The sequence below is a fragment of the Fistularia commersonii genome, chromosome 6 (genome assembly GCF_037954325.1).
Source record: "Fistularia commersonii isolate RoL2024-O1a breed Wild chromosome 6, RoL_Fcom_v1.0, whole genome shotgun sequence".
In the NCBI taxonomy this organism is placed as follows: domain Eukaryota; kingdom Metazoa; phylum Chordata; class Actinopteri; order Syngnathiformes; family Fistulariidae; genus Fistularia; species Fistularia commersonii.
The window spans coordinates 20,056,823-20,083,953 of record NC_141289.1 but is presented as its reverse complement, the minus strand read 5'-3'; the positions used below and the strand labels follow the sequence as shown (position 1 = coordinate 20,083,953).

General features: G+C 38.2%; 1 protein-coding gene and 1 long non-coding RNA gene across 3 annotated transcripts; both read right to left on the bottom strand.

Moving 5' to 3' along the window:
* Positions 1-494: 494 nt before the first annotated feature.
* On the bottom strand, positions 495-26,915 carry bin1b (bridging integrator 1b). 2 transcript variants are annotated; one of them, XM_086148597.1, is made up of 14 exons: positions 26,584-26,914; positions 21,364-21,444; positions 20,415-20,469; positions 18,526-18,620; positions 16,924-17,019; positions 15,667-15,774; positions 12,547-12,632; positions 11,674-11,749; positions 11,526-11,581; positions 11,294-11,338; positions 9,389-9,431; positions 3,016-3,069; positions 2,842-2,943; positions 495-1,558 (listed from the first exon to the last, which is right to left on the bottom strand). In XM_086148597.1, the coding sequence occupies exons 1-14, from the start codon at positions 26,662-26,664 to the stop codon at positions 1,457-1,459; spliced, it is 1,080 nt and encodes a 359-aa protein (XP_086004723.1). In that variant the 5' UTR covers positions 26,665-26,914; the 3' UTR covers positions 495-1,456. The 2 variants fall into 2 exon arrangements, with proteins under 2 accessions (XP_086004723.1, XP_086004724.1); XM_086148598.1 differs by lacking the exon at positions 11,294-11,338 and having other exon boundaries at positions 26,584-26,915.
* LOC147233607 (uncharacterized) lies at positions 3,078-7,450 on the bottom strand. The gene is made up of 3 exons (XR_015106299.1): positions 6,829-7,450; positions 3,787-3,807; positions 3,078-3,561 (listed from the first exon to the last, which is right to left on the bottom strand). It is a non-coding gene; the product is annotated as an uncharacterized LOC147233607 (long non-coding RNA).
* Positions 26,916-27,131: the final 216 nt, after the last annotated feature.

Here is a 27,131-nt window from a genome sequence, read left to right as displayed (position 1 = left end):
TTTGGTTAAAGTAAAACTGTATGAACGAGTGTAACTAACTCACCAACTAACGCGACCTGTGAGCAAGGTTCGCTTGCTATTCTAGTTAGTTAGCATTAGCCAGTGTGGTAAATAATAATATCCAGCTTCTGAAATGAGAAGAAGACATCAGCGTCACATCAAAAGGTTTATAGCGATATGTATTTCATGTTATAACAACATGTTATGACGCAAAATCTTAAATTCAAATTTCATTAAACAATATAAAATCGATTGCTATTGAAAATGTACTTTAACAGGGTGATAAATCTGTATTTGACGGCAAATTAAACTACCATATGACAAACTCCTGTCCGGACTCAAACATTTTATTACAAATAGGAAAACTAAGATGACGTGTTAAAATAGCTGAAAATATTTCTCTTTTGCCGGTGATCATGTGATTTCAAACAATAGCGTTTGTTTTCTTGTTTCTTGATTAAACAAAAAAAAAAAAAAAAAAAAAACACATCACACTTTTCATTCGTCTTTAATAAACACTGATTGGATGATTTCAACACGACCATTTCTTTTCATGATTTCACACGAGAAGGGTTTTTGCTGTAAACCTGAGCTCGTTGTTTTGTTTCATGTTTTTATGTAACATCTACCGGCTCACTTGAAAATGAAGCAAATAAACGGAAGTTCAAGTCAGGAAATCCCGTCTTGGAGCAGCGATGTTGTCTTAGATGGAAATGAGAAGTTGCCGTTTGGGATCGCGGCCTCGACGGTGATCGACGGTAATTTTTTATTGTATTTTTCCGGTCAATAACAATACTTAATTCACACATCAAACCCTCTCACCCGGGTTAAATAAATGAAAAATAACTGTCCCCTCCGAGGATCTTACAAGCCCCCGAAACAAACACACTGTTCGGTCGGAGCGGTGATCCTCAGGGATCTTGTCTGGGATACAAATATTTGTGGTTTTTTTTTTTGTTTGTTTTTTTTCACAGAGCATTTGCACATGTAGCCAAGGCCGGAGTCGCCGTGTAAAACAAAAGTAAATAATGGGAAAATCAGAGTTCTCATGCAAATAACTGTGACAATCTCAAAACATTAGTTCGTCATAAACAGAAAGCGATGTGTTGTCATTCATACAGTACATGAGGGAGTTACTTTTTTGTCTTAAATATGACCCACACAAAGTTCGCCTTTGACTAGTAATAGAAATAATGGTGAATAAAAAAAAAAAAAATCTCAATTAATGCATAGCTTTTCGGACCGATTGAAAATTTTGATCGAAACTTTTTGCTGTCGTTTTCCTCGAGTTCGAGTAATTCTCGAGTAATTCTCAAAACTGTTTGTTTTTCTTCTTTTTTTTTTTTTTTTTTTTTTTTGAAACGTACTGGCACTGTTTGACCGCTTCAACCAATAAATCACCAAATTCCGTTGGTCTGAGGATGTAACTGGACAGCGGGAGGAAGCAGAATCCGCCTCAAACCTTCTGGGTGAAGTTCTCAGGGAAAACGCCTTTGGCGGAAATATCCTTATTCTTCAACCAGAGGGACTCCTGCACGCCCATGAGCCAGCCGTCATCCTGCAGAAAGACAAACCCGGGCTTATTTTTCCTTACTTTTGAGCATTGCGTATGCACACAAACATATACAGCAGCGATCCTCAACCTTTTATGTACCAGGGATCGGTTTTATGCATCGAAATGTTTCCACGGACCGGTTGGAGGCACGGGGGTTCAAATAATAAAAACATTTGTCAGTTCAAGATTATCATTGCGCTTTATATTCGGCAATTAAAATATAATTTCTGGACTATTGAGCGCGCCTGACTATAAGCCGCTCCGGCTAAAAAATAACTGAATAAATGTATGTGTACATATATAAGCTGCACTTGTCTATAAACCGCAGATGTCCATGTTGTAACATGAGATATTTAAGAATAAGAACAACTTTATTTATCCCCAAGGAAATTGTTGTGCCAGAGTTTCAAGCAAAACATAACAATAATAAATAATAGTAGGAAATTATAAAAAAACAGTAAAAAAAAAAAAAAAAAGGGGGGGGGGGGATAAGAAATACAAATAAAACTATAAAGTGTCAAAGTCAAGGCTACAAAGTGTTTTAAGGTCTTAAGTACAAAGAGTTGAAGATTCTCTGCGGCTGAAGGAAGAGGAATTAAAAAGTCTGGTAGCCTCAGGTGGCGTTCAGTGGAGCTCCTTGGTGGTATCAATAATTACATATGTTTTAAACTGTTAATTAAATCCATAGCGGTAACATCAACGAATACGTACTGGAAATGCTTTTTTTTTCTCCAAACAGTGGCTGTAACACAGCTGATGAAAAAGACGAATAATAAATAAGACAATCCGTTCATTTTCTTTGTCCTCCTCCAGCCGATGTTTATCTCAGTCTTCCTCCCGCTCACTAAAACACTAAAACCGTTAAAATCGTCTTCTTCGGTGTCGGCATTGAACAGCCTCGTAATTTCACGCTGGTTTCATCGGTCCGATGTGACGATGCTAAATGTTTCCGCGGCGTAAAAATCCATAAATTAGTCGCATCGTAGCGGCTAATCGTAGCAGAAAGTAACGGCTTATGGTCCGGAAGTTACGGTATGTAATTTCACTTGTATATCAAAATAAGATCCAGAAGGTCGAATGAAAAAACTATAATTTGTACCAAGGAAGAGTTTCTTTGCGGACCGGTACCAAAAGATCAGCGGACCGTTGTGGGTCCGCAGACCGGGGGTTTGTATCCATAGGCTGTACTTACATATACATATAAGTGTATTATAGTGTATTTTACACTCAAACACCTCAATCAAGGGGGGAGAGAGACAGAAAAAAGAAAAAACAGGGACACCGACTTGTTCTTCCGGGCTGTCGAAGGCAACGACCAGCACCACGTCTCCGATCTTCAGCTCCAGCTCGTCGTTGTCGGTGGCGGCGTAGTCGTGGATGGCTTTCACCTGCGGAGAGGGAGGAGGTTAGGTGGAGGTGCAGAGGTCCAGCAGAGCCAAGAGGAACACCAGGAGTCTCACCTTGTAGATGAACCCCGGAGGGAGTTCGCAGTCAGAGCCGTTGCTCACAGCGCTCTGTTCGGAAACAGGACAGATTGAAGGCGAGGACAAGCTGGACGCTGTGTTTTAAATCTAATCGTGTATGAATGTGCGGGGCAGAAATTATGTTTCTATTTATTGGTTTCCATATTTTGACAAATACTCGAATGGGACAATCTGGCGGTGATCGGACCCGCCGAGCGCGTCGGCGCGTACATTCTGCAAGAATTACCGACGAATAAACGAGAAAAAGGAAAGCAAATGACCAGAAGGTTGAAAAGAAAGTTGAGAAGGAGGACGCCGGAGGAAAATAAAATAGTTTGATCCTGGAAGTCCAGGCTTGGCGGCGGGCGACATCCACCCGTCTACCTGGGCGTCTCCCTCCTCCGCCCAGCCTCCCGACGCCTCGTCCCAGGAGGGCTCGCCGTAAGGCCGGGCGCCGTAAGCCTCCGCGTGGTCGCCTCGGCCGCCGCCTTCTTCGGGCTCTTCGTCAGAAGGCGCTTCCTGCGGTGCGGCGCTCTGGTGCTGCTACGAGGGAGCGGAGGGCGGCGGCGGCGGGAAACGGAGGGGAGGTCAAGGAGGACGGACGAGGAGCGGGTCGGTTGGACGGTTTGGTAAACGGGAGGGAGTCCGGTTACGAGACGCCAAAAGGGAGGAGGTGGTTTCAATTTGAAGAAAAGAAGAAATTTGACATTTTATTGGAAAGTGGATAAAGGAAAGTGAAAATCCGACGCACGATGGATCCCTCCTTACCCACGACTCCCATGACGGCGCCTTCCGGGCGGCAGGGAAACACAAGAAAGCAATCAAGTCACGACATTTCTTGAAATAAATCAAATTCGGTGTTTTCAGACAAATGCTGAGCGAGGTGTGGGTCCAAGGTAAGTTTGGGGGGGAAACACAAGCAGCGAAACACGCTGTAAATAAAAATGATCATAAAAAGACAGTTAAAATGTACAGGAAAATATGAAAAATAAAAAAAAATGACAGCTTTAAATCAGCGTTTTAACATTTGAAATTGAGATGATTGACCGATCGTATTGTTCCTCTCCATTCAGCCGCCGCCAACCATAAAAACCTATCTTTAACCTAAAAAAAAAACAAAAAAACTGTGCAATATTTCATTTCACTGTGCAATATTCAGAACTGTGCAATATCTCATTTCATAACAGCTACACTACAATTTTTCCTTTTATCATACTATTGTGCACTCCTTACCTCACTTGTTACTAAGACAGTTAGAGTTTTATCACTTGTTTACTAAGACACTTTATAGTTTCACTGAGACACTTTATAGTTTATAGTTTATCCTTGTTTCACTGAGACACTTTATATTTTATAGTTTATTTTTATTTCTAATTCTGCCTTTTTCTTTTTATTATTTATTACTGTTATATTTTCTGTAACTCTGGCACAACAATTTCCTTCGGGATTAATAAAGTTGTTCTTATCTTATCTTATCTTATCTTATCTTATCTTAAATGCTCGTGAACAACATCTGACCATACAAGTCATGACCGTGTTAAAAATATAACCCTGAAACCTGTGATTTCGTCAACAGATTTTTGTGAGATGTTAGAAAATCAACTGGATTAAGTGGGTTGCGATTAAGAATCAAATAAAACGTTCAACACCGACATGCAGCTTCAAGCTTCTTTTTGTCTCACGAGCCAAACAAACGCATGCAGAATCAAACGTCCCCAGAGAAAATTCAATCCCGGCAAACTCGTGTTTACAGTGAGTCTAAAAAAAAAGTCAATTATTGTTTTGTTTGCTAATCCGTGTTTTTTTTTCTCCAAATTGTTTTCAAGATCGAGGGGAGTCCATGTGGGACAAATCATGGTCATATTTTCACCTTCTCAACCGCCTCCAGTGAGTCCAGTATCAACAAATAGTGAGAAGAATCAAGAAGACATAAAGAAATTAAGAAAAGGGCTAACAATGCTAAATTGGTGCAGCAAAAAATGGATATGCTGAACATTCTTAAGGCAAAATCAAACTGTTGTTCTGTTCAAATCTATAGATTCAAAGCTGAAATCAGAGTAGATTGAACCTCTTAACATAATTGAATTGCATATTACAGTTAGAAGGCCGAAGAAGGAACACAAAATTTTAATTAAGCTAAAATACAGTTGTGAGAGCTAACATGCTACAATTTTCTAGTCCTTAAAACAACCTTTCCAAGCTTGGAATTTTACCTCTTAATTCAACACAAACAACAACTTCATTCAAGTGAAGTATATTTAATAGCATCCAGCTAGACATTAGTTTAATTCTACCTATTAGCACATCATCTGCATACAATATGAGCCTGCTAATGTTTCACTGATATTAACCAACTGCAACATACAAAACGTTGGTGATCCAAGAGGCAACCGGTCAGGGACGCTAGGTTACTAATTATCGTGTTTGCTCGTGATACTGTTGACTTTGTGCCGCCAAATAGTTCTTAAACTCAGAGTAAACACCATCACTCAGCCTTCTCCCACCCCGACAGAGCAAACCCACCTGGGGGGGTGGAAGTGGGACGGGCTGTGCTACCTCCAGATCCCAATCCAGCAGGTTGACCCCAGAACAGGGCTCACGCTGCTGCGCATCATCACACACACACACACACACACACACACACACACACACACACACACACTGTTTGCAGTGAGTTAGCAGTTAAAGCTGCACAGAGAGGGGACGTTATTGTCTCGAGTTGACCTGAATGATGGTTTCGCTGATGATTAAATCCCCAAAATCCAAGAAAAAAATATGAAATATACATATCACATGTTGAGACTTGATTTTCGTTATTGTTGGTTTCCTGTTTCCTTACTTTTTTCATGAACTTTAAGGTGATATAATGCCTTTTTGCCATTGTTGCAAACTTTACTTTATGCACATTTTTAATTGATTGCCTGAAAATTATTTATTGCAATAATTTCTGACTCACTTTCTATTAATTTCTTGCTAGTTTTCAGGGTCGTGTTCATTTTCAAGCAGGATCAGGTCAGTGTTTTAGTCATGTGTAACTCATCATCAGCTAATCTTTGCTCATTTTCAGGTAACATCTAGCTAGTTAAACCGTTACAGATCTATGTGTATTTGTTGATGACGTTTTATTATTATTTCATTTGCTCTAAAAGGCTGTTTTCTTTTTGAAGCTGAAATCACTTCCTGCATGCACAGAATTCTATTGATTTCCGTTTCCATGTGCACAATTTTGTTTTTTTTTAAGAATTTATGTTTAAAACTGTATTTGAATCTCATATACATATATATATATATTTATATATATATTGGCTCACTTTGCCTATATATATATATATATATATAGGCAAAGTGAGCTAATGAGCCTGCTAGTAGAGCTAGGTCCTTATGTTTATCTGCTTTTGTTAACCGCTAAAGGATTTTATGCTAATGCTATGCAGTTTATGCTAATGCTGCTACATTTATGCTACTGCTACAGAATTTAAAGGCTAACTGTGGTTTGTTAGCTTTATGCTGCTAAACTTTGATTGCTTCCTTGTCATTTTCTGGTAATATCTCTATTTTACCGTAATATTCACTATAAAATTGAGGTAACGTTTCCAAAACCTTGTGGTTTAAACATTTTTGAATAGTTTGGACTAAATATCTGACAATTCAGAGGGAGTTAGTCGGTCTCTACATCACACTCAGCAAACACAGAATAAAATCGGGATTTGAAAACAGAGGTTTCCACCAACGTTCCCCCGCAAACCGGCCTGAAGCTTCTACACTCAGACGGACAGAAGGACCCGGGAAGTGACTTTCAGCCCGCCTGACCTGAGCCGCCGTGTCGTCCATGGCGGCGTCCGACCCCGAGGCCTGATCCTGTTCTGGCAGCGGGCTTTGAGCGGGCCGGCCGGGCGGGGGGCCGGGCCTCTGCGTCCAAACCAGCCAACACACACATGCAGAGGTAAGTAGACACACACTTTAGGAAAACATCTGGGATAGTTAAGAGAATGTGTTAGTCTTTTCTACAGGCTGAAGTGCCCAAATTATTTTCTATTAAGCTTTTGTAAGAGGATTAAAACACAAAGAGGTCATAATTTCCAGACTATTGAGCGCACCTGAATATAAGCCGCCCCAGCTAAAAATAAATAGCTAAATAAATATACGCGGGCATATACGGGCCGCACTTGTCTATGAATAAATGTAAATAAAAATAAAAATAAATAAATCGTTGATAAAAAAATTAAATATAAATAAAAATAACATATAAATAAAAAAATAACAATAACTAAATAAATATATGCGTGCATATACAGGCTGCACTTGTCTATAAATAAATAAAAATAAAAATGACATTACATTACATTTGGCAGACGCTTTTATCCAAAGCGACTTACAATAGAGGAAATAAGGACTGCAAATAACACTTGTAAATACAAGATGCACAGGAAATAAACAGAACAGTAAGCTGGGGTTAGTTTTTTTTTTTTTTTTTTTTTTTTTTTAAGAGAAAAACAACAAAATAAAAACATTATAAATAAAATTAAATATAAACAAAAATAAGCAAATAAATATAGGCTTGCATATACAGGCCGCACTTGTCTATAAATAAATGTAAATAAAAATAAAAATAAATAAATAAATTATGAATAAAAATTAAATATAAATAAAATAGCATGTAAATAAAAAAATATATAAATAAAAACAACTCAATAAATCTATGTGTACATATATAGGCCGCACTTGTCGATAAGCCACAAGTGTCCACATTGTAACATGAGATATTTAAACTTTTAATAATTGAATACATAGCGGTAACATCCACAAATACACACTGGAAATGCTTTTTTTCAAACAGTAATATTTTAATGCAGCTAATGAAAAAGATTTATAGTAAACACAATCCATCCATTTTCTATCCCGGCTATCTTGGCCTTCCTCCTGCGCACTAAAACCATTAAAATCGTCTTCTTCGGTGCCGGAATTGAACGGCCTTCTAATTTCACGCTCATTTCATCGGTCCGATGGGACGAGGATAAATGTTTTGGGGGCGTGGAGCTCATTAGCCCCCAAAAAATCCATAAATTAGCCACATTGTTACTCAAATTGTGTAAAAAAAGTAGCGGCTTATAGTCCGGAAAGTACGGTAACTTTGTTTTTATTCTCGTTCTAGTTGCAACCGCCTAGTAATGAGTATAATTATATATTCACATCAAAAGCATTCAGAACACACCTGCAGATTTATTAGTAAAATCAACCAAATGTAAGATATCTTGATTAAAAATTAAAGGTTCAAAAGTAGAGCCTTGTGGGACGCCACATGTTGCTCATGCTGACGCCGGGTGCTGAGAAAATATGGTTCATTTGAGCGGGACAGATTTTAGGCTCGGTACGCAAACACACACACACACACACACACACTCGGACAAAAGGTAGGTATAAATCGCCTTGAAGTTGAAATGTGTTCATCATACCGTCATCATTTCTACATGCATGTTCCACATCATGTGTCTTTCACACCGCGACTATTTTTAGTTCATCTGGATTTCAGACCCTTTTCACAACTACTGAATTATTTCCTGGTCCTTGTGTTGTTATTGTTACTTGGTGATTTTCAATTAATTCGCTAAATTGAAAAACAATTAAAGTCAGCCACTTGGGAATTATTGCTATATTGTGTAAACAAAATAAAATACATTGAAAAATATTTTAAAACAAAAAACAACCTCGCTCATCAACCCAGATTAAGAAAAATACATAAAGTAAATCAAATATCAAATAAGCATTTAAATAACTAAAGAAATTGAAGTTTTGCAATCATAAATAATAAGGATAATAGAAATATATTTTATTTATGGCGCCTTGATTGACATACAAGGACACCATTGACAACTTTGGCAGAGAAAAGTAGAAAAATATTAAAATAACCAAACATTTGCATGAAGAACAGGTTTTTAATTGTTCAATGTTCAATCTGCTAAATATCACTAACTGTCAGAGTCAAAAATTATCAATACCATTTCCTTATTGAAAATCAATGTCTGCACTTTTGAAAAAAAAAATAAAAATAAAAACTAAACTTCATATGATTTGATGTGATCCTACTTATTTCTTTTATGGTCTTAAGGTGACAGATGTATAAGTATCCAAAGTACACCATTAAAATCATGCAAAATTATCATTAAACAAATCATAACTTATAATATATATATATATATATGTGTGTGTGTGTCTTTTTGTGTGCATTTATTTACACATGGAAATGAAAAATCGATAAAGATGAATAAAATAAATAATCCCATCCATATCAAATAGTGAAAATAATGAAAATTAATTCTGTGTTTATGATAGTATAATAATGATTCAGGAGGGAACCTGAGATGTTTCATACCTTTGGTGGAGAACTGGGCGACTCGCTGTGATTGGCCTCCTCACTGCGCAAACAAAAAAGAAGTTTGTAAGGGGGTAATAAAAAAAAAAAAAAATATATATATATAAAATAACAAAAGGAGGCCGGTCTGCAGCTGCTCACGCTTGCACCTCCAGCCCCGACCACACGAGGGCCACAGAGAGCTTTTAAAACACTCAACTCGCTTCAGGACAAACACATGCAACTAACAGCAGACGAAGAAGATTCACTGGGAAACCTGGTTTCAGTTTCTGCACCAACTTCTGAGACTCTGGAAAATCTCACACCTGTGATATTATTGTGTTTAATTCAGTCTTATTTTTTTCATTTGGGTTTTTCCCTTCAGGGTCTCCAGAGCCCTATTCTCTGGATCCTCCTCTCTCACACCAACTACCTTCATATCCTCTCTTATGATGTCCATCAATCTTCTCTTCGGTCTTCCTCTGGACCTCCTGCTGGCAGCTCCACCTTCAGCAACCTTCTACTCAGACCCTCACCATGGTTTGGACCTGAACATAGGAGTGTTCAGGTCCAAACCCTCTGAGTCATCACTTTGTCTCGATCATACATGTCCTGCACCTCTGTGACAAATTCTTCTTTTCCTTTGGGGTTTTCCCTTCAGGATCTCCACAGCAAATCAACCTTCTCCATCTCACCCTATTCTCTGGATCCTCCTCTCTCACACCAACTACCTTCATATCCTCTCTCTTGACGTCCATCAATCTTCTCTTTGGTCTTCCTCTAGACCTCCAATTCCAGCATCCATCTGCCAATACTCCATGACCCCAACCATCTCTGACCTTCTCTCCAAAACATCTAACATGTGCCGTCCCTGATGGACTCATTCCTGATCCTCTCCATCCTGGTCGCTCCCAAAGAGAACCTCAACATCTTCATCTCTGCAACCTCCAGCTCTGCCTCCTGTCTTTTGGACATTGTCACTGTTTGTAGAACATCTCACCACCGTCTCCTCCACCTTTCCTTTCCTTCTGGCTGATGTTCTTCCATCTCTTCGTACCCCTGACACTTTTCTCCACCCATTCCAACCTGCTTGAACCCGTTTCTTCACCTGTTTTCCATCCGCACTCTCCATTGCTCTGGACTGTTGACCCAAAGTACCTGAAATCCTCCACCTTCTTGATCTCCACTCCCTGTATCCTCACCGTTCCTCACAGGTTCCTCTCGTTCTCACACATATATTCTGTCTTGCTGCGACTAACCTTCATTCCTCTCCTCTCCAGAGCAAACCTCCACCTCTATCTAAAAATGTCATTATTCCAGAATGGTAGAACTGTCTCTGGACGTACAAACACAAACCCTAATGAAAGTATTGAAGGTATCATGAATGTTTCTTTTTTTCAAGCACAAAAAGCTCAAAAAATGAAACATTCGAACAACACAAGTCAATCACACTTGCGTGAAATCAAAGTGTCCACTTAGGAAGCAACATGGATTGATTTGGACTTTTTAAGGACATGAAATCAGCCTGGAGTGTGTTTTTACACTTTCATTTGGAGTCCAGACCTTCATGGGTTCATACGTTTGATTTCCATCGATCATTTTTGTGTGATTTTGTCGTCAGCACATTCAACTATGTCAAGAACAAAGTATTTCATAAGAATATTCCATTCATTCACATCTAGGATGTGTTATTTTAGTGTTTTTTCAAGCAACGTTTATCTGTAAATACCATCAAATGATCTCTACTTCGCAGAAACTCACTTTTCGGGGGGTTTTGGAATTTAACTCCCGCAAAAAACACTGTCATGCAATTTTTTTTTTTGATGAACCGACTGTTAGAAAACCAATTTTCGCTTCACCACGGCTTTTTTTTTTACAAAACAAGCGTAAATCACGGCGTGGCGTGTTGAACATGCCGGTCGTTACCTCCGGCCTGCGTCCTTCGTCACGGCTGCATCTGCGCCGCCTTTTCTGCAGCGGGAAGGACGATGGACGTCACTCTAGTTTGCTCACGCTTTTCAGTCATTCCTTGTTTTATCGTCAAATGTTTTGGTTTATTATACTTTTAAGTCTCCTATCGGTTTTGGTCCGGTCACAAATCTGGAAGGTACCGTCACAAAAGACAAACTAGCAGTGCACAAACTAGCGGTGGACTCACTTGAGCTGCCGCTGCTCCTCCAGCTTGGTCATGATGTCGTTGAGGTTCTGGCTGAGCTGCAGAAACAACGGAGGGGGGGATGATTTACGTCAGCTGGACCGTTAATCCACCGATCGGTCGATCGATCGATTAATTAGCCCGGGTTCACCTTGCTCATCTCTTTGTGGAACTTCTCCTGGTGGCCGGCCAGACCCTGGAATGTGCCAACATAGACACCGACACGTCTGCAAAAAGTAAAGTGGAATTAGTGTGACTTTGTTTTGCTGCTCATTTCGTTGCCATCTGGTTTCTGGAAAAGTCGTATGTTGTTGTTGAGCAGGACGCTGAAGCCCTGACTGCTCCTCTGGAGATGTTCCGTCGCTGCCTTCTTCTGCTCAGGTTCTTCCATGATGGGTGGTGCTGCATGTCCAACTGACCGTGGCAATAAAGATCTCTCTTCTTCATAGCTTTTTTGAAGGTAATTTATTGGTGGTTTTTAGGTAGCGCATTGTAAAATTTAATTTAATTTATCTGAACTGACTTAATTTATATATTTCTATTTTTTTAATTTTATTTTATTTTATTTTATTTTATTTTATTTTATTTCATTTTATTTTATTTTATTTTATTTTATTTTATTTTATTTTATTTCATTTTATTTTATCCATCCATCTCCTGGAGCAGCTATTTTGATTTATTTTATTTAAATTAAATTAAATTAAATTAAATTAAATTAAATTAAATTAAATTAAATTAAATTTTAAGGTGTCTTTGCTCTGTACAGATATTACTGTACATTTCAAATAAGTTATAATTTCTACGATATATCTCATTTGCTAATCCTTTTTTTTTTTAAATTTCCTAAAATTCAACCTTGATCCAAAGCGTTTACTGTCACATGTGCAGTGCAGAAGCGCGTTTCCTTGCACAGCGAAAAACCTATGTTGTTAAACAACTGAAAAAGTGAAAAATCTGAAAAATGTCTCTTTATTCCTGAAGAATTTGATAAAAAAACAACGGAAATGTTGATTTCATCCGTCACCTGTCCCAGAGGGCCGGAAGCTCATCCTGCAACTCCACGTTCAGCTCTTCGAAAATCTTCTGAGCTCGACCCAACTCTTCCTCAGCCTGTGTGCGCGCGCACACACACACACACACACACACACACACACACACACACACACACACACACTCAGTGAATTTAGCTATGGCAAGTTGTCCTGCAATGCGAACGGAGAAACGGCCGACTGCAAACAAACATGCAGAAAAACACAAACAGGGTTCAAAAGGCTTCGCCGGTTTTCGAAGCTCCGCCCACAAACATACAATTTCGAAGCTCCACCCACAAACATACGATTTCGAAGCTCCGCCCACAAATATACGATCGTCGCATTAGATCGGAAATTTGTCCGAAACCAGGGGGGGAATCTAAACAATACCTTTATTTTTTTTAGGGCCGAGAATAAAAAAAGTTTCATTCTGTGCTGTTACTCTTGGATTTAACCTCATTATTTGTAGTATTTAATTAAATGAAAACCAATGAGTAAATCATCTTTCAAGCGTTTACTACTTTTTCCATCCTGATTCCCCTTGTTATGTGTTTATATATCAAATAGAGGAGCGGTGTCAAACTCATCGTTCCCGCGGGCCACATCGACCAAATAATAAGAATAAGAATAAGAATAAGAATAAGAATAAGAATAAGAATAAGAATAAGAATAAGAATAAGAATAAGAATAACTTTATTTATCCTGAATTAAATTGTTGTGCCAGAGTTACAAGTAAAACAGAACAATAATAAATAATAGTAGAAAATTGTATAAACAGTAAAAAACTAAAAAAAAAAGGGGCGGGGGGAGAATTAGAAATACAAATAAACTATAAATTGTCTAAGTAACAAGTCAAGGCTTTAAAGTGTCTTAAGTACCAGGTGAAAGATAAAATGTAATGTAAAGTAAATGTAACTACACCTTAATGTTAAATAACTCTGAATTTATTACTCATTTAAATCCACAATGTCACCATTTTGAAACATCATTTTCAATCTGCAACTACTTTTTTAGCTTCCTGGACATTTAGGGTTCATTTGTATTTCTCAATTCCACTTGTTGTTTTGCATCAAATGCGATGTAATGGCGGGATGCCGTCACATGACCGGCATGATTCATGGGAAATGTAGTTTCTGATCAACGCACGCGTTGGACTTCTTTATTTGAAGACAATCAGATGTTCTCGCGGGCCACATAAAAAGACGTGGCGGGCCACTTTTGGCCCGCGAGCCTTGAGTTTGACACCCGTGAACATTCATGTCACGTAAATCCCCGATCACTAACTGCAAATTTAGTATATTTTAACTGAATGTGAACCGATTCTCCACCTCCGGGCGAGCGGAGGGACGGTGAGGTGCGTCGGGGAGGAAACCGGAGCGTCACCTGGTTGTAGGAGAGGTTAGTCTGCGCCACCTGGTGGGCGGATATCAAACCCTGAGCCCAGCTGGGAGCCGCCATCTCCAACAGGGCTGCTGGCTAACACACACGGCATGCAGTGGGCCGGCAGGACCAGCGGGAGGACAGAAGGACCACCGGACGAGAGAGGACACAAGGAAGAGCATTCAAAACGGATGCAGGCGTGCCACGGTGAGGTCATCGGGGTCACTTTTGGGGGGTCCGAACCGGACCCAAACGAAGACATGGGAGTTAAGGTTCCGCTTTTCTGCTTTTTTGGATTTTTAGCGCCACCTAGCGGCCGCACAAATCGGCTAAATCAGTGTGCTAGCTAACTAGCTTAAATTAAACGTGCGGTAAATCCTGATACAAAAACCTATTTTTTACCCTCTTAATTGTCTCTTCTATTTATATTTATAGTTATCGTTATGCTGCTGTGACAAACAAATTCCCCCTATGGGGATCAATAAATTATCTTATCTTACTCTGACTTGTCCTCCATATAGACACTGCTCAATAAAATAAAGGGAACACTTAAAAAACACATCCTAGATCTAAATGAATGAAATATTCTTATGAAATACTTTGCTCTTTACACAGTTGAATGTGCTGACAACAAAATCACACAAAAATGATCCATGGAAATCAATTGTATCAACCCATGGAGGTCTGGATTAGGAATCACACTTAAAATTAAAGTGTAAAAACAAACTCCAGGCTGATCCAACTTTGATGTAATGTCCTTAAAACAAGTCAAAATGAATCTGTGTTGCTTCCTGAGTGGACACTATGATTTCACACAAGTGGGATTGACTTGGAGTTACATTGTGTTGTTCAAGTGTTCCCTTTATTTTTTTGAGCAGTATATATATATATATATATATATATATATATATATATATATATATGCTTTTAGCGACACCTAGTGGCCGTGCAGTGGAACTACAAGGATCAACAAAAACAACTGTGCGGTAAAACCTGATACCAAAGTGATACAAAAAAAAAACTATTTTTTAAGTGTGAATTAATGATTTTGTCATTTTAATTATCTCTTCTGTTTGTATTAATAGTTATTGTTATTGTGCTGCTGTGACAAACATTTTTTTTTTTTTAAGTTACAAGAGTTTTTTTTTTTTTTTATCATTGTTGTCATTCTGTTATCTGTCCCTCTCCTTGTTGTTGTCTTTGTCCTTTCAATTGCCTATTTATATTCATAAGCATATTTATTGTTATCGTTATCATTATGCTGCTGTGACAAATGAATTTCTCCTTTGGGGATCAATAAAGTATAATTATCTTATTGTGACTTGTCCTCCATAATTGTAGTCTTTTGAGTGCCACCGAGTGGTCGCGCAGTGAAATAACACTAATCGGTAAAAACAACTGTGTAGTAAAACCTGAAACTAAAGTGAAACAAAAACTTTTTTAATATTAATTAATATTTCCAATACAATTCGTATAAAACGTGACCTGCAGGATCCAGAATCAGGGAAAAACGACTGAAGCCGCTGTCCCCGTACGAGGACGTGTTTTTAGCTAAAACACCATTGAGATATTGATTATTTCTATACAATTATTTCATTCCTATTGATCCCAAGGGGTTAAATCGCAGCAAAACATGCTCAATGACACACACACACACACACACACACACATATTGATAATTAGCTCATATTAATGAACATACACACTCCTCAAACACACACGTGAGCAGTTACCTTGGCGATCTTGGCCTCGTCCTTCTTCTTGCCTTTCTGCAGGTTGGCAAAGTGATGTCTGGCGCTGTCGAAGTCCACCATCTTCCTGTCGCGCTTGGCGATGCGAGCCTGCGGGTCGGAACACCGATCAATCAGAAGCTGTGAGGACGGCGAGGGCGGACGGATTCATCCGCCACAGAAAATAGTCCCTAGCACAACAGCGGGATCTTCGTTTCAATGATTTCATTATTTAAAAATTTTTTTTTTAAACATCTAGAAATGTCTTCAACAAGCTGTCCTGTTTTTTTAACTTTTTTTTTTTTTTTTTTTTTTTTGCTGATGCCATATATTTGGATATGATTTTTTTTATAAATTTCAGAATTTTATTATTTTTTTCAGAATTTCTTCTTAATTTTCCAGCAATAGCCCATGTTTTTTTTTTTTTTTTTTTTCTACCAATCTTTAAGGAGCTTTCTGCCCTATATCATATCTTTTTTTTTTTTTTTTTAATTCGTACTGCCGATTGTACTTGTTTTTAGCTTTATCCACCCCACCTGTAGTTTTTAATTTGATCTCATTCTTACTTGTTTCGAGTTTTATCTACTGCTTCCGTACTGTCTTTAATTTAATCACATTTGCACCTGTTTTTAGTTTATCTACTGTTTTTTTAATTTGTACTGCCAATTGTACTTGTTTTTAGTTCTATCCATCCCCTTGTACTTTTTAATTTGATCTCATTTTTTACTTGTTTTGAGTTTTATCTACTGCTTCCGTACTGTCTTTAATTTAATCACATTTTCACCTCTTTTAGTTTATCTCCTATTTTTTATTTTGATCTCATTTTATTGTTGTGCTGTGCTCTGCTTTGCTTGTAAACTTGTCGACCCTGAAAATGAGGGAGACCTCAGTGGTCTTACAAGTATAAATAAAGATTATTATTATTATTATTATTATTATTATTATTATATCTGATATGTCACTTTCTATTTAAATTCATGCTCATTTTCTCACATCTTTTTAAAATACAATTTGAGTAAACACACGGTAGGATTCTTCACATGTTTCGGGGGAAGTTTGATAATAACTTTTGTTTTTCAAGGTTTTTAACATACAAATGTCAGGTTGGTTTTCTGCCCAAAAAAAAAAAAAAAGTATTTTCCCAAAACCGTTTTTTTGTTTTATAGACGCAATATTTTAGTGTCGATGTTGATCTGCAGCGGAGAAGGTTCGGAGGAACGGACGAAAAACATGGAAGAGACGTGAAAAACAGAGTCCGACCTTGATGTCGGGCAGCTGAGCCAAATACGAGTCCAGCGATGTCACCGACTTGTCCGTGATTTTCTGGTGGTAATCTAACCACAGAGTGTCCGTGTCCTGCAACACACACAAACACACACACACACACACACACACACACACACACACACACACACACACACACACACGTTATGGATTGACTTTTAAGCTTTAGGCTTCCCAAACGTTATTCTTCTTTTTCTTCTTCTGCAGGTTTCAACTTCTGCATCAAAGAAGAGACCATGCAAATGATATTTATTTACTTATGCATTTAAATCATCACCTTCTTAAAATAATTAAGTCATTTTTTTGAAAAAAAATTTTTTTTGGAACCTAAATCAACTCCTTATTCAACATTTGGTTATTTTTTTTTCTAATAACTTGAAAAATGACAACTATTTTAAGAATGTGACAATATGCAAAAACCTCGAAATTGTGAGTTTTATCAATTTTTTTACAAAATGTTTTAATTTTTCACATTTTTCTCTCATAAAAAATGAGCGGGGGGGACCTTCAAGCAACATACAAAAATATATAAAAAAAAAAGAATTTAAATGTAATCTAAAATAAAAAAAATAATAAATTAAAATAAAATAAAACAAAACAAAATAAAATAAAATAAAATAAAATAAAATAAAAAAATGATATAAAATAAAACAAGAGATAAAATGTAAATAAAGGAAAACAAAAGAAAACAAAAGAAAACAAAATGAAATAAAATAAAATAAAATAAAAAATGAAATAAGATAAAAAATGAAATAAAATAAAACAAGAGATAAAATGAAAATAAAATAAAATAAAATAAAATAAAATAAAATAAAATAAAATAAAATAAAATAAAATAAAATAGGTGTGACGCTAGGGAAAAATCTGTTAAATGGGGTTTAATTTTATCCAGGTGATTTTGAGACGCACAGGACCCAGCCTGGGATCTACGGCTACTTCCTGCCTGTTACCTCCAGGTTGTTGTCCAGCTCCTTCTCTATCAGCTCCTTCGTGACGGAAGGAGAGAAGCATGCAGTTGAGAGGAAGGAGGCAGGTTAGGAATGAGAAGAAGATTTAAAAGTGATGGAATCAGAAAATCAGAAAAACTTAATATGTCTCTGAGGGGCGATTGGGGGACACATGGGGTAGCAGCATCAAAGCTGTGAACATCAAGAGTAAAATAAAAAAAATAAATAAATAAAATATACATGTATAAAAACAAATAAATTCCAAATAAATAATTCCAAATAATAATTCCAAATAAATTTCCAAAATTATGCAAATTGCACGAGTAAGAGGAGCTCAAATAAATCAATTTATCGGCTTTATTTTAGGAGGGAAAAAATGAAAATATGACACAACGACTGCTTTTAAGGTTGAATGTGATTTTCAATTGACTCTTGTTGACAAGCAAAAACTGAACTAAACCTTGTTTTCGCAATCAAATATTATATTGAGAAATCCAAAGAAAACATGAAATGATGCAAAAAAAAAAAAAGAATCTGCAATAATAATCACGAACAACTTTTCGGTTTGATCCACGCTGGTAGTTATAGCACGAAAATAAAAATGGAAGAAGGTTCGAGCGTGTTGCCTCACCTCGGCCAGAGCGTCCATCTCCTCCTTTCCGAACCAGTCGGGCTCGTACATCTCGGCCAGGCAGTCCTGCAGCCGCCGCGACGCCTCGTGCATGGCTGTCGGATCACACGACGCCCAACGTTAACGCTCAAAAGACAAATCGGCGCGATCGTGGTAAAATCTGAGCCGTTCGAACCTCAAGACACCGTTGGATCCCAACACTTTAATCGGGAAAATTCCAAAAAACGTCGAAAACAAGTGAGATTTTTTTGTATTTTTTACACAAACGCTACAAAAATGTCGATAAAAAAGTGGGTTTATGCAAGAATTTTTTTCTTGCACCGAAGGATGCGATCGTAGGATGCGATCGTGGTAAAATCTGAGCCGTTCGAACCTCAAGACACCGTTGGATCCCAACACTTTAATCGGGAAAATTCAGAAAAACGTCGAAAACAAGTGAGATTTTTTTGTATTTTTTTACAGAAACGCTAAAAAATGTAGATAAAAAAGTGGGTTTATGCAAGAATTTTTTTCTTGCACCTAAGGATGCGATCGTAGGATGCGATCGTGGTAAAATCTGAGCCGTTCGAACCTCAGACACCGTTGGATCCCAACACTTTAATCGGGAAAATTCAAAAAAACGTCAAAAACATGTGAGATTTTTTTGTATTTTTTACACAAACGCTAAAAAAATGTACATAAAAAAGTGGGTTTATGCAAGAATTTTTTTCTTGCACCGAAGGATGCGATCGTAGGATGCGATCGTGGTAAAATCTGAGCCGTTCGAACCTCAAGACACCGTTGGATCCCAACACTTTAATCGGGAAAATTCAAAAAAACGTCGAAAACATGTGAGATTTTTTTGTATTTTTTACACAAACGCTAAAAAAATGTCCATAAAAAAGTGGGTTTATGCAAGAATTTTTTTCTTGCACCGAAGGATGCGATCATAGGATGCGATCGTAGGATGCGATCGTAGGATGCGATCATAGGATGCGATCGTGGTAAAATCTGAGCCGTTCGAACCTCAGACACCGTTGGATCCCAACACTTTAATCGGGAAAATTCCAAAAAACGTCGAAAACATGTGAGATTTTTTTGTATTTTTTACGAAAACGCTAAAAAATGTAGATAAAAAAGTGGGTTTATGCAAGAATTTTTTTCTTGCACCTAAGGATGCGATCGTAGGATGCGATCGTGGTAAAATCTGAGCTGTTCGAACCTCAAGACACCGTTGGATCCCAACACTTTAATCGGGAAAATTAAAAAAAACGTCAAAAACATGTGAGATTTTTTTGTATTTTTTACGAAAACGCTAAAAAATGTCGATAAAAAAGTGGGTTTATGCAAGAATTTTTTTCTTGCACCTAGGGATGCGATCGTAGGATGCGATCGTGGTAAAATCTGAGCTGTTCGAACCTCAAGACACCGTTGGATCCCAACACTTTAATCGGGAAAATTAAAAAAAACGTCGAAAACATGTGAGATTTTTTTGTATTTTTTACGAAAACGCTAAAAAATGTCGATAAAAAAGTGGGTTTATGCAAGAATTTTTTTCTTGCAGCTAAGGATGCGATCGTAGGATGCGATCGTGGTAAAATCTGAGCCGTTCGAACCTTAAGACACCGTTGGATCCCAACACTTTAATCGGGAAAATTCAGACAAACGTCGAAAACAAGTGAGATTTTTTTGTATTTTTTTACAGAAACGCTAAAAAATGTAGATAAAAAAGTGGGTTTATGCAAAAAAATTTTTTTTTTTTTTTAATAAAATCAGTCATCAGATACATTCGAGTTAGAATAAATCACGTTATTTCAACTTTGGAAAATAAAAGGGCTGATTTTACATTTGAACTCAACGTCTAAATCTGAAAGTGATGAAACGGACGGGGAAATAGTCGGGGTTCTTACATTTCACCGCCGCCACGTAGGCCTTCAGGTCTTTCTGCAGTTTGGAGCCTTCGGTCTGAAACAGAGGAGCCGAGAGGAGATCTCCAAGGAGCTTCACACCAAACGTCACAACTGAAGCAAGAACTTCCGGCTCATAAGACGAGCAGAGAAGTGACGCTGACATTTTGAAAATGATTTAAAAAAAAAAAATTTGTGCTGTTATGTGAAAACAATGTCATCGTCGGTCAATTAACTGACTTTTTTCATCAGGCGATTTCTTTTCCCGGACAAGAAGTTTAATTTCCTCTGCTGTTGAATCAAAGTCCCTCAAACATCGTCGACGTGAAATTCGCGTCTTTACGGTTCGTTTCCGGGTTTTGCTCGACTCGGTTCGGTCGTTTTCGTCCAAATCTTCTCGTCGAGGCATCGGGACTCGAATTCCAGTTCTTCCGGAACTGAAGAGCCTCTGGGATGAAACGTCTCCAGGTGAAGAAACTCAAGTCCGGCTGCCGCGACGAGAAGATTCTGACAAGAATGGACGACTGAGAACCTTAACGTCGGTTGATTTCTTGCATTTACGACCCTATTTTCATTTAATTCTGCTTTGAAAAGTGCTTTAAAATTCATAATCATATCATTTTTTTCCCCCCATTCTGTTGTCCATTCTTATCTTTCATGTTGTTGTTTTTCTCTCTGCTGTCTATTTATTTGTGGATGTCTTTTGCTATATTTTAATTGTGTCTCTATTTATATTCATATTTATTAATGCTATAACTGCTAAGCTGCTGTGGGTGAAGATTTGGAACAAACAAAAAACTACTCTATTATTCATATCCATCTAAATATAGCTGAACCTCATGAATATAAATAATTGAAAAGGTTTATCAAAATAATAAGATTGCATTATTATTGATAAAAATAAAGGCAAAGTATAAATCATAGTGTTCTGGAGGACGGAGAAGCTGCCGACCATCTGCTTGTTGAAGTTGGTCACCATCTCCTCGAAGACGGCGTCCCGGGTCTCGTCGGCTTTACCCAGTTTCTGCATGACCTGCAACACACACACACACACACACACACACACACACACACACACACACACACAAAGTGTGTGAGGTCCGGGCTGAGTGAGTCATGTGACCAGAGGCAGAGGTTCAGCATCTGAGTTTCATCAATTAACCCATCCATCATCATCATCCATCCATCAATTCATTCAATTCATCCATTCATTCATTCATCCATCCATCCATCCATCTATCCATCCATCAATTCATTCATTCCTTTATCAATTTATCCATCCAACCATCCATTCATTCATTCATTCATTCATTCATTTATCCATCCATCCATCCATCCATCCATCCATCCATCCATCCATTAATTCATTTATCAATTCATCCATCCATCCATCCATCCATCCATCCATCCATCAATTCATTCATTCATTTATCAATTCATCCATTCATTTATTCATCCATCCATTCAATCATCCATCCATCCATCCATCCATCCATCCATCCATTCATTCATTTATCAATTCATCCATCCATCCATCCATCCATCCATCCACCCATCCATCAATTCATTCATTCATTTATCAATTCATCCATTCATTTATTCATCCATCCATTCAATCATTTATCCATGCATTCATTCATTCATTCATCCATCCATCCATCCATCCATTCATTCATTCCTTCATTCATTCATTCATTCATTAATTTATCAATTCATCCATTCATTCATTCATCCATCCATCCATCAATTCATTCATTCATTCATGCATTCATTTATGAATCAATCCATCAATTCATTCATTCATTCATCAATTCATTCATCCATCCAACCATCCATCATCCAAGAAATCCATTCATTCATCCAATTATTCATTCATCCGTCCATCTATTCATTTATCTTCACCAATTCATTCAAGCGTTCATCCATCCATCCATTCATCCATCCATTCATTCATAGATCAGTAGTTTCTCTCTTCCCTGTCAGTTTCTCATCCATTCTTTCTCTTTTTCATTCCCCCAACCTCCCCTCTTCAACTCTCTCTCCGTCTCTCTTTCTCCCCCTCCTTCCCTTCTATCCCTCTCTCTTCTTTCCTACATCTTTCTGTCTCCCCCCTTTCTTTCTTTCTTTCTTTCTTTTTCTTTCTATCTTTCTTTCTTTCTTTCCCTCTGTCTCTGAGTCAGACAAGGTCGATGTGATCGAGGCTCATCAGCAGCAGCTGCTGCTTCTGATCCACACCTGACAGGGACTTCCCCGCCAGCACACACACACACACACACACACACACACACACACACACACACACACACACACACACACACACTCACACACACACACACACGCGCATGCAAGGCCATTTCAAAATAAAGCAGTCGGATGTGACTTAAAAATATCGACTCGTCGTTATAAATGTCCTTTATTCATCCATCGATTTATAATTCCTGTTTTGACTCATGAATTTGCTCTGGTTGTTTAGGTTCTTGTTTTTTTAAGGGGTTAAAAAATTTATAATGTTTTTAAATGAACACAATAATCAGCTGTAGCTAATTATCAGAAGTGAATCTTTCTTGCAGGTTGTTTTTTTTCAGGTCTGAAGGAGAGATTGATTTGAAATAGCATTAAAAAAAAACAAATATTGATGGACTTTAAACAACAATTTTTTGACATTTTTTTTAACCTTTTTATAAAAAAAACTTTATTTTTTCCCTGACACAGTCTGGGATGTTAATCTGGTGCGTTCAGGTGCTTTCCCACCTTCATTTTTAAAAGTTAAATGTCACGTAACGTTTGCCTTCGATTCCTGGTTCACAGACGGCCGGTGTTTGATTTCACCAGGCCAAAAATACACACACACACACACACACACACACACGGTGGGGTATTAGGAGAGCGATGGTGGGGCTATAGATAGGCAGACACACCCACGCCGGGAGTCCGTGGAGGGACAGGTGTGCAGGCTGACGCTTGATACATTTGGACTCCAGTTCCTGAACCTCCAGCGCTAAAATAAAATAAGGTCAGGAAGCTCGGCGGCGGCGGCGGCGAGGAGGAGGAGGAGGAGCTGGTCGGACCAGATTTACAGTCCGTCCAACACCTCATAACCAAACCCGAGATCTTCTTCCACACCCGCAGCTCCTCTGCTTCTTACCTGGGAATCATCTGAATTGTGGTTTAAAAATAAACTATAATTCATGTCATCTGTTGCTGCTTCGTCACTAACTTGTTCATTATCTCCTTTAAAAACGCACAGATATTTTACCGGCTTTTATAACTTCATTTTCAGTTCATTTTTTATTTTATTTTTTTTAATTTGGACTTTTGTGAAAAGTCATTTTTGTCTAATTTCAAGCTCTTAATATTGCGTTTCTCAATACGGATTATATTTTGATGAACAATAATGCCCCTGTGTGTGTGTGTGTGTGTGTGTGTGTGTGTGAAATATATAGTGGTACAACTTATTATCATTTTAAAATAGGTTTTCAGCATCATAATGTACATAAAGTGTCATTATATACATATATACTATACTAATACATACAGATATGTGCAAATATGCAATTACATTTTTCAGAATATTTCATTCTGATCTAACGTTTATTTATCTATCTGTCTATCAATCGATCGATTTATTTGCTTGTTTGTTTCTTTGTACATTTGTATATTTTTTCTATATTTGAAATATTAATTTAAATCTTATTTAAATTCATTTAAGTTATAATTTATCAGTAAAACAATAAATATTCAAATCTCAGCGTGCCGGTTGACCGACGTCCCTTTCAGCCTGCCGTCACGTTGCGACGATGAGCAAGACGCGAAGAGTGTGACTTTTTACCGGTACTTAGCTTAGCATCATGAATGGCAGTCTATGGTAAGTGTTAGCCCGGCCTCGTTCCGATTCAACAATTGATGTCCGAAACTCTCGCGGATCATTTATTAGCATGAAATAAGGCAAGTTTTAAAGGTTCGCAAAGTGAATTCAGTGAATCCGAATGAAGTCTGGCTAATATTTACCATAGACTGCCATTCATGGTGCTAAGCTAACTGGCAGGGGGGCTATAGCTCGGAGCCGTCTGTCTTCTGTAATGTCAAAGTCAAATTTATTGTCAATTTCTCCAAATGTCTCGGACACAGAAGAATGGAGAGGAAATAATAAGAAAATAAGAATTAAGTGCACATTAAAAGTAAAGTGCATGATAAACTGTAAATATTAAAATATTAAGTGTAAAGTGTACGCAGATATAATCCACCGGTACTGAAGTAAAAGGACGATATTGAATTAACAGCATAAAAACCTGAAATGTTTAAATTTCTATCATTTGAGTTTGAACGTAGAGAGTTTTCTGCGCAATTCAGTCCAAAAACCAGTCAGTAAAAGCGTTAAACAGCAGGCGAGGAAAGGAAGTGGACGCCAACCGGCTCAGAGCTGCTTTTCGTGCCGAAGCTTCCATGTCAAGTGTGTGTGTGTGTGTGTCTGTGTGTGTGTGTGTGTGTGTGTGTGTGTGTGTGGTGAGGTAAGGGGAGGTGGTGTTGGGGTTAGACGGACAGCTGAGGGAAGATGATACTCTGACCTTCCTCTTCTCTCCACTGAGTCACTGCCTGCTGAATTCCTCTCCTCCAGTCTGAATAAGAAGCCACTTCCACAGTGAAATTTGAAATAAATTTTAACTTTAAACAACAAAAAAATCTCTGAAAATAAAATAAAGAACCACTTAATTCAGTATGTTGTTAATATGGAGTCTTATTAACTGTCAATCCGCCTTGCAGCTCATTAAATGAAATGAAATAAAAAGCCATTTATTTTAATTTGATTTGATTTTTATACATTTTTTATAAATTATTTTTATTTATTTTTTGTTTTATTTTATTTTATTTTATTTTATTTTTAAGGAAGGGAAGAGGTCATTTGCTCATTATCGGCTTCATTGCTATTCTTCAAATATACATACATATTTAATATATATTATATATAAATATACAGGATTTTAACCTTTTCTTTAAATGTCCTTTGTTTGATTGACAGACGGGTTTTTCTCTTCTCTCCTTTTATTGATCTTATATGATCTCAAAACCACATGTATGTTATCAGCTCTACAGAATTTGTTCATTTTTATCACATTTTCAATTACTTCAGCGGCTCCTGTTTGTCATAATTGCCATTAATAAACATTAATTTTTTTTTTTTTACAGTATTTTGCATTTGTGGCTTTCCTGTGTCATCCAGTGTTTTTATAAATGTTTTCTTGTTTCCCTGAGAAGGCGTCGCTCAGGAGGTGATTAGAGGCTAAAAGCTGGACGAGCTTAAGCAGCGGAGTGATTAGGCCAGACCATAATAACCCACACACACCAGCAGCCACTTTCGGCCTCCGTACCGTTCATTCCCTTCTTTCTTGTGTTTGAACAGAAATAAGTTTTCCTGGCAAAAGATTTTTTTTTTTTTTTTTTTTTGTAAATATTTCATTTAATCCTAATTTATTTTGACTTTTTTTTTTTTCCTTTTCATTTAATTTCGCACTGTCTCCTCCTGATTTGACATCAAAATGTCAAATTCCTGTTGGAAAGGTCTCACTTTAACCCCCTTGAGCTGAACATTATTCTTTATTTATCCTTTACGGGTCCGAAATAGTCCGAAAAGTCCAAAATAAAACTTTATAAAACACTGCGAGGAAACAACAGAGACATAAACGTTCAGATCGCAAACACGACAATGGAAAATTGAATAAAACATTAAAACACGCTGAAGCTGAAGTTTACCATCGATATTTAGCGGAACGACAAACATGGCGCCAAAATTCAGGCCTTGGTTAGAGGGCGGCACGACAAGAGGCTAGTTCACGGCCATGTGGACGGCGGGTTTTTCAACAAGTCGTTTTCCAAAATCACGAATCCCGGGTGGCGGTGGACGAGGAGAAGTAAAATATACAAAATTACCAAAAAAAACCACAAAAAATAAATTCATAACTTAAAATCACATTAGTATTAAAACAAATGATAATAATAGGAGCAGTAACAAACAAAACATAATCAATGAAAACATGAAGAAGTCCATGAGGTGGTGACGTCACAATTTATCGAAGTGACGTCTAACGGAGAGGTGTGACGTCATTTTTAAACGTCTACATTTTGAGTCTGGTATGTGTGTGTGTGTGTGTGTGTGTGTGTGTGTGTGTGTGTGTACCTTCTCCTGCGCTCTGGTCAGCCTCTTCTGGACGTTGATGGCCAGTTTCCCGGCGGTGACCCCTTTCCCCATCTCGGCCATGTCTGGCGGCGCGTCTGCGCGGGGCTTACCGGCTGTGTGAGGACCGTGCGGGGCGAAGGACCCCCGCCTCTCCGTGTATCTCCGGGTCGACGCCTCCGGTCCGGGGCCAGGGGCGGAGGCGGAGGCGGAAGGTGGCCGGGAAGCGCGCAGGTAATCCGGGCAGAGGGAGGACGGCGGGCCGGGGGGACGCGCGGAGCCGCGGCGCTGCTGTCGCTGTGCCGGGGTTAAGTTTCCTCCGCGGCTCCTTCTTAAAGGCGCGGCCCCGCGGAGGGTATTATTAGCTGACCACTGTGGCGTGCACGCGGAGCGCGTTCCCGCGGGGGGGGCAATTAGAATGGAAGGGACGGAAAGTTCAGGCGCGCGGCCGACAGGGGGCGCCGGGGGCGCGCAAAGGAAGAGGGACACCTGTGGCTGCGGAGCGCGGACGGGAGCGCGCATAGATAGATAGATAGATAGATAGATAGATA